Genomic DNA, 13,358 nt, shown 5'->3' with positions numbered 1-13,358 from the left:
GTTTTCTGTTTCCTGGCTGAGTGCTTCAACTGCTGGTGTTGCTTTTTTGAACAGGAGCACATGACTCTTTATCCTTATGGCTTGTGCCTTTATGGTTTGAAAGCAGCCCTTGCTTTTATTTGGTTCTTTGTTTTTCAAATACAAGGGCCTAAAATCAAAGCAATTGACATTATAGAAGGGTTAAGTAAATCACTTTAGTGAAATTTTTAGTTTTAGGCCTTCACTAAGCAGGTCTGAGGCCAGAAAAATTGGTGCCAGAGTAATTCCTTTCTGTGCTTGTGCTCTTTTGCTCTTATTGTGCTTTTGCAGTTTCCTCTGGACACAGTGGGACATGTCATCACTTCTAGGACTTTTGTCTAAGGCAACTGGTTCCTTTTCAAAGTGATTGTTAGTTTCCCCTCATGGACTTCCCCCGGTGACCAACCCTCCGGTCAAAGGTGTCCTACTCGGCATTGTCACTCTGGGAGAGTTTTTTGCCACCTTGAAGCAGGACATGGACTCTGAGGTGGATGAGGTGGTTCGGGTCATTCTCCGGATGCTGCGTAACTCCCCAGAGTTTGTTGAGAAAGCAGCCAGCCAGACCCTGAGGATCATGGTGGAGAATGTGACTCCTGCACGAGCAATGACTTCTCTCCTGGACAGTGGAATCAGGTAGGTTCTTCTTGTAGTGATATTCTTCGCCTTCTAGCGTGCAGGTGGGACAAGGGATGAGAGAAAGAATGGGAATGGTGGGAGGAAAGGATCCTGCATCCTGCATCTTCTGTCAGCTCAGTGACTGGATTCTCCAGTCCTCCTCGTTTCTTTCCTCTTGGCCCTTATTTCTGCCCTCCTGCAGCCCATGTGTTCTCAGGATCACAGAACTGTAGAATATGGGGAGTTGGAAGGGCCCCATCAGGATCATTGAGTCCAGCTCCTGGCCTTGCACAAACACCCCAGGGGTCACAGCATGTGCCTGAGATTCTTGTCCAAATGCTTCTTGAACTCTGTCAAGGCTTGGTACTGTGACCAGCTGCCCTGGGGAGCCTGTTGCAGTGCCCAACCACCCTCTGGGTAAAAAACCTTTTCCTGATATCCAACCTAAACCTCCTATGACTCAGCTTCCTGCTGCTTCCTGGAGTTCTCCCAGTCTGTCAGAGTTGCCTAAATGTGGTGAATGGTGGGGAAGTGAAAGTGCCTGCAAAGCCTAAGGATAGAGCCTTGTGCTTTTGTGGGAAAGGAATTGCAATTGCAGCTGTGAGCGCTCTTTGATATTTCACAGCTACTAACCACAGAGGCCCTGGGAAAAATCATGAATCCTCATTATGCCTATTAACTTAATAAATAAGAAGGATACTTGCTGGGCCATGGAGCACGTGGGGGAGAATGTGCTGGGTGTGGCACAGCCTGCACAGCAGGTGCAGCTCCTGTGAAAAGGAGTCTTGTATGACTGTCCTGGCCTTTGAAGCTCTACTTCCAATTCAAACTGGTGTTTCATGTTAGCCTTGAGATGATGAATCATTTTACAGACAGCTTCACAAGCCAAATGCTATGCAACAGCTGATGCAAATGCTGCCTTGAGTGTTGGTGTTGGGCCTGATAATTGCCAAAAGACACTCTCTAGAACAGGACAACCTGGCTAAAATGACTGCCACTCATTCCTCAGCTTTGGAATAGGGTAAAACATTCAGATGTATCCCTTGCCAAGCCTCACAGAAGAAACAGGCTGCATTGCTTTATATTCTGCAACTTCACAGCCCACAGCGTGTTTTCCCTGCCTTTTTTTTTCCAAAAGTCTGCAGATTTGGGGATAAATGGCTGGAAAGAGCCTCAGTCCTGCTGAAGCTCTGTGTAGTTGGTGCCCTCTGATGGGTCAGCATGAATTGTCTTTCATTTCTAAAGAAGTCATATGTGATCTCTGTCTTTAATTTTTCTCAGAGTAAATTGTGGGACAGAAATTGAGTATCACATAGTGCAGGGAGACTGAATTCCTCCCTCGTCCTTGCAGGCAGTCCTTGTGTGCAATGCTAACTTTGGGTTTATCTGAGGACAGAAGCTTCTATAGGTGTCTAAAGTGTCAGGGAGAGCCCAGGCCTCCTTCCCCCAGCAATGACAGGGAGCTCGCTCTGGCCAGGCCTGTGCTGCTGTTGCTCCTTGTCCCTGTGCCCCAGTGTTTGCTCTCCCTTCCCAGGAGCCGCCACGTGCAGGTGCGGAAGTGTGCGGCCGAGCTGCTGCTGTCCTTGCTGGAGAGAATTGGAGTCACGGAGCTCGCAGGCACAGCCGGGGCTGGGAGGCTGGTGCACGCGGCAGGGACACTGGCTCAGGACCGTCACCAGGACACAAGGTAACCATCTTCAGTTCACCTCCTAGCACAGGAAAACTGTCAGGGTCTGTCTGTAAAGGTAAAACCACAGAAGAGTGGAAACCACAGGAAATATTGTCATGTCGTTGTGTGGGTAAGGGCCACAGAATCATAGAATACCCTGAGTTGGAAAGGACCCATCAGGGTCATCGAGTCCAGCTCCTGGCCATGGGCAGGATACACCAAGGGTCACTCCATGTGCCCCAGAGCATTGTCCAAACGCTTCTCCAGCTCTGTCAGGCTTGGTGCTGTGACCACTGCTCTGGGTTGCCTGTGGAAATGACTACTGGGTAATCTGAGGTTGTCCAGCAAGAAGGAGCATTGCCAACTTCCTGTAACTTGAAGGATTCTTCCTGAGATCAAAAGAGCTCTGATTAGCCAGTCAAACAGTTTTCTTTGGTTTTAGGTGCACAAATACAAAGTGTTGTCTAATGTTCATCACTGAAGGATCCAAACATCTATTTCTCATTAACTTAAGGCTTTCCTAGAAATACTTCAAGGCTCTTTAGCCAGTCTTTCTAAACCTCTTCTGCATATTTCTAGAATACTGTTATCTGTGGGTCGATGACCTCCAAATTTCTTGAAGAAAATTGTGGTTTCCTAGTGGCAAAATCAACCCAAACCACCAATTTCCCTTAATTTGATGATTAAATTCCCATTAATAGCTGCCAAGGACACAAGAGAAACTAGTACCCCTGTGCATACATATAATATAGAATTATTAATAGGAAGCATAAGATGTTTTGTTCTGGCTTCCCTGACAGTTAAAGAAAGGCAAATTATTGTGCAATGGCAGCAAGGCACTGCTAATAGGATCTTATAACAAAGCAGATGGGTTTCCATGCTCTGTGGGATCCTTTGATTCCACAGAAGCACACCCACAGTTTCAGAATGAAATGGTGTTTTTCTTTCTCTCTTTACTGAGTAGGCAATGCCTTCTTATGCAAGGATTGCACCTGATGATTTTAAGGTATCAGCCTCTTCTGCTAACAGTCTTCATTTGTTTGTTCACTTTTCTTTCTTTTTCTTCCTTCCTGCTTTCCTTCCTGCCTTCCTTCCTGCCTTCCTGCCTGCCTTCCTTCCTTCCTTCCTGCCTTCGTTCCTTCCTTCACCTTCCTTCCTTCCTTTGCCTTCCTTCGCCTTCCTTCCATCTTTCCATAGGCATTATGGACAGGAGATGGTGAAGATGTTGCTGAATCACCAAGAAGGTAAAATGCTTTTGGAGCGATCCGTTCCTGCCCGTGACCTGGAAGATATTCTGAAAAGAATGAAGAAGAGAGTAAGTGTTTGGCAGGAGAAATGTCTCCTTTCTGCAAGTATTGCCATTGCTAATAGGAGATCAAACATACCAAACCTGTCTTTATATCGTTCCTCTTCTGCTGAACCATTTTGCTCCTGGGAATGAGCTGTTAATCCCTGTTCATCTGCAGACCACAGAGGAACTGATATTATTCGGGAAAAAGTGGGCTTTTGAATATTTTGAATATTGGTCACAAACAGGAAAGGGGAAGAGGAGAAAATGGGTTTACATTTAAGGGTAACCCCCCTCTGTGCTCTCCCTACTCTGCCCCCAGTAAAGCAATTAAGTGAGAATGGTGCTTCTGAAGATAACAGAGTCTGTGCAAAAGACATTGGAAGCAGCAGTGCCAAGAACATTTCCAAAAATGCAAAAGATGTCCAAGTTGATCCTAATTACTACAGTTACTGTCTGTCTTTTGGGAATATTGCCCTCCTGTCAAAGACTGTGGAGCTGGAAGAAGCTTGGTGAATTCAGCACCATCCGGTGCAAAATTATTTGTTTGTTTGGGGGGAATTTTTTATTCTTTTTTATCTGCATAATAAAAGGGAGTGCCTTTGTGCAGGAACAGGGAGAGCCAGGTTGAACTGAACTGCCTTCCAACACAATGGAACACCTCTCAACCCAAAGAGTTCAAATTTTTCTGCTGCTTTCTGTAAGAGCACTTGTTGCCTACCAGTTTGCATTATTCCCATTTATGCTCAAGACTCATGAGTTTGGGATTTTAAACTGCTGCTCAGTATGGCAGCACCCATAACCTTTCTTGGGCTATTGCAAACAAAGAGTTGGCATCACTGAATCTCTGGCCTGTTTCCTTCTGTAAGTTAGGAAATGTTTCCCTAAGCCTTGGTAGTAGTGATCCTGATTCTAACTTGTGTTTTCAACAGGGAATTTCCCATTTTCTATTCTAAAGATTCGTGCGGTTTCTCTCTGTCTTTGTAGGGGATGGAAGAGCAGAAGAGTGAACTCCCCTCTGTCAAGAGCCCTGTGAGGAAGAGGAGCGATGGCTCCAAGCAGCCCCAGACCACATTGCCTTCTAGTCAGCGGTACTGAGCACTTTCGTTAGATGTGACACAGCACATGACAGGCTGGACATGTCTCTTCCTCAGGAAAATCTTTCTGGCAGACATGGCCAGAGATTGTTTCCTTTCCCTACACATGCCCCATGATAATGTCTACTTCTGCATTACACTGAACAAACTTCTCTGGAGGGGTTTCCACAAAATTAGGCGACAAAAAGAAACCCACTGGTTGCAGCTCAGAAAAATCATAGCAGTGGCAAGGGCAGTGTTGTGCAGGCTAGGAGAGGGCCATATCTCTGCTGCCTGACTTGAGACAAGTAAATTCAACCCGAGTTTTATTGTATCTGAGTGGAGTATTTTTCAGCTGGGTGTTTTGATGAGAAGTCCCAGTCTAGAAGTAAGATGCCGTTCCCCAAAGAAGCAGTTCCCATGCAAGTGGTTTGGCCTGGCTGAATCATGGTTTTCTTACCCTCAAACAGTACCAAGTTTAAGTTGTAAGTAACAAGACAATTCCTGAGCAGCTTTGGTCAACAGGTGTCTCAATTCTGCCTTGATATTCCTGTCCTTCAAATAATTTGCTTGATGTACAGGATGTTTGGTTGATTTCCCCCTGTGCTGCAATCTGCATTTCAGACAGGGATTTGGTCCTTGCTGTCTCTTCATGACAGTGGCAGAGTTACTTGTACTTGTTCTCCTCTGATAACAGAGAGGATTTATTTAGCTCTGTCATGTTCAGAGGTGGCAGGAAAGTGATCACATGCCTCAGTAGCATAGCTAGGATCTTCCCATGCTCATGGAAGAGGCAGGTTGATCCAAAATTGTTCCCAGTGGGTATGTTTAGCTGTGCATCTAGTCTCTAGGAAAGCAAACTTAATGTGAACGTAGTGCTGGGATGTCTGGCTTCTGTTTTTATCTCTGTTACTGATTTTCTAGATCCTTCAGATATGCCCCTGTTCATCTGCTCAGATGCATCTGAGCTCCTGTTCCAGATTGTCATGCCTGGTGCAGAGACACTTCTCTGGAGTAATGAGCTTTCTTATTATAAGACACAGACCTCCCATATGAGGAGGCATTTAAACTTGGCAGTAGTGTCTCTCTTTCCCCACACTACAATGTGACCTGTGTGCTTGGGAAGCCATCTGAAGATAGATCAGATGCATCTCATCCTTGGTTTTCCTGAGTAAGCACTGGCGAGAATGTTACTTGCAGTCTCCCATAATGATTGTTATGAGGTCCACGTTGTTTTTCAGAGTCTCATGATTTTCTAGCTTGAGATCACATGATTAGGAAAGCTCCTCTAGATGTTTTGCTCACAATTATCTGCAGATATTACCAGATATAACCAACAAGTCAGAATTTGGTTTTATTTCCCAGGGTGAAGTCGACCTCTGATGGACGCCTCCTACAGCGTCCAAAAGCCCAGGTCACGTTACCTCCAGCCAGGGATGAAACGGAGACGCTCCAGAAGCTTTACGATCTCCTGGAGGCCAAGGGGTTTGAGGCACGGATGGAAGGAGTGGCACTCCTCCTAGACCTGTGCAAAAGCAGCCCCAAGCTCGTCGCCACTAACATTGTCCAAGTATGTAGGGTATCTTCACTGTTCCTTCCCTTTAGCTCCTCTCCCAACTTGTAGCAGTAAAGTTAATTCAGTGTGTCTTGGCACTACATCCTGGCTGTTTGGGACAGGCTGGTCCCTCTTACCCAGACCAATTTAATTCAGGTCCAGGCTTCAGGACAAGTTCTTTCAGTCCAGCTGTATTTGTCTAGCAGTTGCCTATTGGTGCTGTTCATCAGATGATGACAGAATTTTCCACTGGTGTAACTTCTGCTGTCTCCTACCCCCAGCTGGGTGAAGTGAAGGGAATCCAGCCACTGAAAGCATGGCAGTTACTCTCTAGACACAACATGGGTTTGGATGGTTGAGAGAAGGATCAGGCTGGGTTGATTTAAACCAAGTATTTTTAAAAGGATACTTCTGTAAACTCCAACCTGTCTTGCACAGGCACAACTCCAGCTTCTCATTTCCATCCCTGTCTCTATTCCATGTGGTAAAGATAGTGTTTACCCTTCTTGGGTACTGAATGCTCATTTCTACATCCCCTCTTCAAACAAGGACATTTCAATCCAGCTTTCATGCTGCTTCTTCTCTCCACAGATTTTTGATGATTTTGTCCTGAGAATATCTGACACTCACAAGAAAGTGAAGCAGATGGCGCTGGACGTGCTGGCAGAAATCATAGCCATCCTGGAAGATGACTTGAACCCAGTGATCGTCCTTTTGGTGGAAGGAATACTAAAGAACCTGAACTCAAAGGATCCTGGGGTTCATTCTGCAGCTGTGAACGCTCTGGAAGAATCCATTGCTCATTTAGGTAAGGCTGACCCCTGACATGGACTCTCCTCAGCTGTGTCTCTGCCTCTCTGACACAAGAGAACACTGAGTGCCTGGAGAGCTCTTGCTGCCTGTGGAACGCTCCAGCTCACATTCACCAGAAGCTGTGGAGGTGCAGTCCTTAGACACCAGTCCCCCAACAGGCTTGAATGTGTCAGCCTTTCCCAAAAGTGCCAGGAGCCCTTGGCTCTGTGCTGCTTGTCTGGAGAAGAGGTCCTGGACTAGAGCTTTGCTACAATTCAGAGGCAAAGGGGTTTTTGGAGTTTCCTTGGACCTCATTTGACTTTCCAAATGAATAGCTTTGCTGTTGGCATGAAGGGACACTGGCCCATCAGAGGTTCTACAGAGCAGCCTCCTGGAAGGCTCCACATTTGTAGGCATTAGCTGCCTATTTTCCACCTTCCTTCTTTGTCTTTTTTTCAAAGGAAAAATTGTGATTCACCAAGTTAATTTCCTCAAAACAAACAGATAGAAATGAAGCTGTCAGTGATGCCTTGTTCCACATGCTGTGTTGCATGGGGGCAGGGTGGCTGTACACAAGCAAGGGCTGCTCTAAATTCCTTTGCTGCAGAGATTTATGTCAGCTCTGAAACTGCTGCACTGGGGAAATATGCCTGAAAAATGGAGTGTTAAAGAGGCAGATCTTCAAGGGAATTTCCACTTTCTTGAGTTCAGCTGCTCTGTGAACTCATGAACTGCCTGACCCAGTGCCTTTCTGTATCCCAAGTCTGGTCTTCTTCCTGTTTGCTCTGGAATGCAAAACCCTTTCACTGCTTATGTGTGGTTGAACTCTTGGGGTCCCTGATGTGAAATGTTTAACATAGCTCCTGGTACAGCAGAAAACTTTGCATTTACAAATGTGAAAGGAGAGCTTTTCTTTGGGAATTTAAACCCCTCACAAATAGGCTGGAAGGAAAGAAGAAAAGGATTCAAAAATCAGCAGAAATCTACTTGAGCTTATATATTGGGGCTGCCCTGCTCTTTCCCTCCCCACTGTCCTTTCTCCTATGACCTCAGAAGAGTGAGCAGAAATGTGTGTTTCTCCTGTAGACAAAGTATCACTGATGAAAGAGTTCAGCCACCAATGGGGTCAACTGAGTGGACAAGCTCTTCTGGATATCACAGAGCGGATCACAGGTATGGGCTCCCCTTCTAAGACAAGAGCTCTTCCCAGGGAGTATTTACAGGGAGTGCCTGTGAATGGACAGTAGAGCAACTGCTCCAAATTGGGGGTGCTGAGCTCGTCCCTCCTGCCCAATCCCCATGGCAGGTGTGTTTGGCAGGTTTTCCCTGGCTGCTGCAGAGCTGTGCAGCACCTGAGATGGGGGCGGTGCTTGGCCTGGGGGCTGAGCTCTCACTGGGGCATCTCAGAACCCACCTGCAGGAAAGGGAGGGACTGAAAATACCCAGCTGGCTCCTCTCTTGGAAGCTCAGGGACATCTATGATCCTTTAGGGAAAATGGTGGCAAGTGCTGTTGCAGGGATCCCTTTGTTTTGTCCTTACAGAATTTTTGTTTTATTCTTGGAATGTTTTGAGGCTGAACCCTGCAGTGCCTGGGGGTCACAGCTTAGGTCAACTCAACACACAGATTAGAGGCACAGATTTGGTGCAAGGCAGCCTTTGGTGGCAGAGGGGCAGAAGCAGAGTGCTGAGGCTCCCTGCCTGTGCTGTCAAAGTGGCATTGGACTGAGCATGTTCAAACAGTGTCTTCTTGTGTCAGTGCTGTCCAAAATGCTGCAAATGCAGCTGATAATATATTCCTCAAGGAGCTTGCTATGTCAGCAAGGAATGTAAAAATGATAATCTTAATATACAGTAGACAAGATGCTTTATAGCCTTGCTTCAACTGGGGCTAAATTCACTGCTAAGTGTGCCAGCATCTCTAAATGGAAAGTTTCATACACTTTGTATCTTCATTGGAATCTTGAAAGGGCAATGTTCAGTGATTGGGAATGTCACAGGCCCTTTAAAGAGTGTTTGAATAAGGTAGATCTCCAGGAAGAGGGAATTTAGTTTTGGAGTTATTTTGCATGCAAGGAGCCTGTTGGTTAGTAAATTTTTGGCTGTGTTTCATATAGTGCAGTTCAGAAAATTAGCAGGGAGCAGGCTTCAGGGAGAATGTGAGAAAACACTCGTGTTTTGGTTAAATTTCAGACCCTTGTGTAGCATTTTTCTCTCTCTATTCTGGTATTTCAGTGCACATTGTAAAAAAATGCCGTTAACATTGGAAGGGAAAATGCCATTAAAATGTGGACATGCTCAAATACCACAGCAATGGGGTCTGGGTAATTATCTAAGACACCCTGAGGTTTGAAACAGCTGTTTGTCGGAAACCACAAAAACATTCTGCCAATGACACCAGCTAGTCAGTGATGTTTCTAATCCAACTGTCAAGCAGCACCCATCTCTGTGGGCTAGAGTTTGAAAGTGTGGTCTAATACTGCCTTTTACTATGTGCCACTGAGCAAAGGGAAGAGCCAGATTAGAGTTTTGGCACTTGACATCATGGGTCACCAAAATGGAATCATCTTTGTGTTAGAAATCTCTCAATTATTTCCAATGCATGCCAAATGCATTTCCAAATCTTCAGTGTGGGTTTAGAAAACTTCTAAATGGAAATAAAAGGCATGTTGACATTTCAGTCTTTGTTGATGCGGAAACAGATTGTGAAATGATCTAGTACATGTACAAATTCTGCCACAGTTACGAGGCTCCATTTGGAGAAATTAGTCCTGAGGAGTTAGTGGTTCTGTTTTGGGGAGGATCAGCTGCTTTGGCCATTTCTGGATCGTGGGACTCTGTGTGCTATTTCACTGCTCTTAGCCAGAGAGGCTTCCAAGAAGCAAAACTAGGGGTAGATCTTTGTTTACATAGGGGTTGGTGATAAGAGTCTTGTGTCTCTGTCCCGGCAGAGCTGGTGGAAGAAGTTCATGCCAGGAGCCCTGAAGTCGTCCAGCGCTGCGCCCTGCCCGTGCTCTGGTCCTTGCTGGAGAACAAGGCACTGTCTTTCCACAGCGCCAAGGTCCGCACAGTGCTCACCAGGCTCGCCTCTGCCCTCTACCAGGTGATGGGCACCCAGATGAAGAAGTGTGCTGCCAGCCAGCCCCCACATGTGTGGGTAAAGCTCTGCAGCATTTTGCGCTGGTGAAGGCTTGGTGTTCTCCAGCAAGCTGACCAAGTGATGAGATGGACACCACCGGATTTGACGTTTTAGCTGTGCCAAAAATGACAAAATACTGAGGAAGGATGTGCATCTGCCCCTGCTCTCTCCACTGCCCTTCCTAGTTCAGGGGGCCTGAAGCAACTCCAGACTGAGGACAAGGTGAAGGCCCAGCATGGTTCAGCCTCACACAGAGGTAAGGTGGGAGCTGGGCCGCTCTCTGGCAGGAGGAAGGGTCTTGTGCCAGCCTGGAGAGCCTGTGCACATTGCCAGGGAACAGTTCTGCCCTGCAGGTGCCCCCTGCCATGAGCTGTGCTGCTCCCAGGGCCCCGTGGAGCTGCAGGGCTGCTCATCTGTGGGTCAGGGAGAGGAGCAGGAGGCTGCATGTGCAGCTGAGCCATTGCTGGAAGCACAGGGCTCTGAGCTCCCTGCTGTCCCAGGGCAGCCCAGAGGCCAGGCTGCTGCCCTGGGAGCTCTGTGCAAGTGGGTCAGGGTGTGGCCCTGGCCTGCCCCAAGGGGCTGCTGGCAGGAGCATGTTTCCCTGGGCAGCTATTTAGAGGTTTCCAGGAAATGTATCCCATGGAATGGGGACCTTCATGCATTAGGTTTGCATTGCGACCTCTGTTACATTTTGTGTCTTCACTTTGCAGACCTGACTCTTGCCAAGAAGGTTTTCCTGGAAGTTTCCTATATTGCCTTAGCCACATAGTCCTTGCCTCTGGTCCAGAAGAGTTCTCTTTCCTCTGAGCTCAGGAAGAAGCTGCTGCCTATCCAAAGAGTTTTTGAAGAAAAGGATTTATGCATTAGCCGGTGTAGCTACAGATGTACATATGTTCTGATAGTTAGCTGAAGGTTTTAATAAATGTATCTTGATTGTATTTTTTAAATTTTGATGATTTATTTTGAATTGTATATATTTTATTCTGATCACATGTTTTGATTTTTATATTTTAAATAAATTATTTTTTAAACAAACAAGCAGAGGATGTGAGTCCAGGACCTAATAGTTTGGAGGTTATCAGAGTGCAGCTCACTTGATGTGCCAGTGTCTCACCATATTCTTTCTTCACTTGGCCTCTCCTCTTCCTCTTTTGCATGTTGTGTCATTTGTGCTGCTAATTCCAAGTTTATAACTTGGAATTTTAACGGGGCCACCCATTGACATGTTTGGGGAATAATGGAACCAACAGATCCTGTATAGTCTAAATTTTCTTGTTAGATGTATTCTGTGCTCACAAAAGGCCTGCGCAGAGAAACAAAGAGAAGTGTTCCCAAATCACAAAGCTTTGCTCCTTTGCAATCTGACCCAGATCTGTCTCAGAGGTGTCTTCAATCCCAGTTGTTTGCAGAAGGATGAGTGGACTGTGAGGTCAATAACATTTGTCAATGGTTTCTCAAATCTTTATCCCAGCCTGGGATCCATTCAGCCCAGGGGAATGGGATCATTGGTTACCATGGATCAGTGCTTGCCAGTGTAATGAATTCCTGAATAATTGGAACATGCAATTCTGGATTCAGCTGCAGCTCTTGGTGGGCTGTATGATCATTGACTGTGCTGCCTTTCCAGAAATGATTTTGCAGTTTCCTTTCATCATCATTTTAAGATTTTAAACTTCACATTTCAATTTGCTTTGCCTTTGGGAAAAACACTTTTGGGCCCAATGCAAACCGTAGCCTTTTGACAGCAAAATCCTCCTGGTTACCAGCTTCTGATGTTACAGAAGAAAATGTATGTGAATGTGTTAGTTTTTCTGAAGGGAAAACAGTATGTCAAACTCTATGTGCTTGTTTAGCTATGGGTCTAGTCCTGGCCTAGTAAAGCCCAGGAAGGGTGGCGTGTTTGCAGTGAAAACTAGTCTGTGAGCTTATGGGGTTGCCATCACCAGCAGAGTGCATGTGTCCTATGGGGATTCCTCTGGAGACAAAATCAGGGACCCTCTCCATGCCCTGATAGTCTCTTAGATCTTTCTAAAATATCCTAGAAAAGGCAGTGAAACTTCACATCTCCTTGCACACCCACTGTTTGAATAGGGGCATTTTTATCCCTCCTCAAAGTCATTGCTCTTGCACACCAGCAAGGTGAACATCCACGGACAGAATGATGCCTGGCCCTCCTGCTGGTGCTTGAGAGTACTGGTAAGTGAAGATCTGGGTAGCTACCAATATTAACACTTAATCAGCATTTCATGCTCCTTCAGGATATCCAGATGTCAGGGCCTTTTGTTTCAAAGCAGTAGCTGTACCATCACTCTCTGGGGAAGAACAGTAAATGGGAAACAGCGACTGCCAGCATTGCAAGTGTGGGGAGAAACCTGAAGTGTCTTTGTATAAAGGTGAATGGGAAGAGTGTAATTGCCAAAGCCAAAGCTTCATTAGGATAGCAGGATCAGTTCTTTACTGCATGCTTGCAACATGATCATTTGGGACCTTCTTTTTGTATCTCATGCAGGAAAAGAACTGTTAACAATCCCACATTGGGATGTAGCTCTGTAGTAGCTCACAATGAAGCAGATTGCCTGTTTTGTCACTGCCAGCCCTGCTGACCCTGCAAGGGACCATAGTGCATCCCATGCCTGTTTTGCCTCCAAGCAAAGCTTGGCTTGCCTTTTTAGTGTGGAATAAATAAAAGAGTAACAAAATGGACAATTAAATGGATCACTTTGGAGGATAGGCTCATGCTTTCACATGTTAGCCCTGTACCTCATGCTCCCAAGGCTTGTTATTCATCATCAAACATTTTAATAGAAAAACCACAGCTCTCATGTTAAATATGAGTAAAATTGCATCAGATCATGGAGAATTCTGCTGGAAGGAACAGGACAAAACCCTTCCAGCATTCACTTGCAGTTGTCCTGGATTTCTGCAGCCCTGTGTGGAAAGCTGCTGTAGGCAGAATGTTTGCAGTTGGTTTTATGGCCTTTATGAAAGGTGTGTGGAGAAGTATGCAGGGCTCCCCTAGGAGAAAATTGTTTGTCCAAGAGCAGGGCCATGGTGCTGGCAGAAGCAGAGCAGCCCCACCCCCAGCCCGAGAGTCTGTGAGCTGAGCTATGCCAGGGAGAAAAGACAGCAAGGGACCCCAGCCTAGCTGCTTCACCTGCCTGACCGTTCTGACATCTTTTTTGCTTCAGTTCCCTTATTGCAATCAGTG

General features: G+C 46.1%; 1 protein-coding gene across 1 annotated transcript in view; it reads left to right on the top strand.

The window, feature by feature from the left end:
• The first annotated feature begins 457 nt into the window (after window positions 1-457).
• The window catches only part of LOC306816267 (TOG array regulator of axonemal microtubules protein 2-like), a 28,240-nt gene continuing 15,339 nt past the window's right edge, over window positions 458-13,358 (top strand). Inside the window, exons 1-8 of the mRNA XM_079332734.1 lie at window positions 458-651; window positions 2,168-2,320; window positions 3,500-3,617; window positions 4,578-4,681; window positions 6,032-6,236; window positions 6,813-7,029; window positions 8,100-8,186; window positions 9,963-10,334. Of these exons, the coding sequence (XP_079188860.1) occupies window positions 494-651; window positions 2,168-2,320; window positions 3,500-3,617; window positions 4,578-4,681; window positions 6,032-6,236; window positions 6,813-7,029; window positions 8,100-8,186; window positions 9,963-10,198 (1,278 nt within the window). The 5' untranslated portion in view covers window positions 458-493 and the 3' untranslated portion in view covers window positions 10,199-10,334. The remainder of the gene's footprint in view (window positions 652-2,167; window positions 2,321-3,499; window positions 3,618-4,577; window positions 4,682-6,031; window positions 6,237-6,812; window positions 7,030-8,099; window positions 8,187-9,962; window positions 10,335-13,358) is intronic.

Source organism: Erithacus rubecula, assembly GCF_903797595.1.
Source record: "Erithacus rubecula genome assembly, contig: scaffold_478_arrow_ctg1, whole genome shotgun sequence".
Taxonomy (NCBI): Eukaryota; Metazoa; Chordata; class Aves; order Passeriformes; family Muscicapidae; genus Erithacus; species Erithacus rubecula.
Note: the sequence above shows the minus strand (reverse complement) of the source record. Positions and strands in the feature narration are given on the sequence as shown.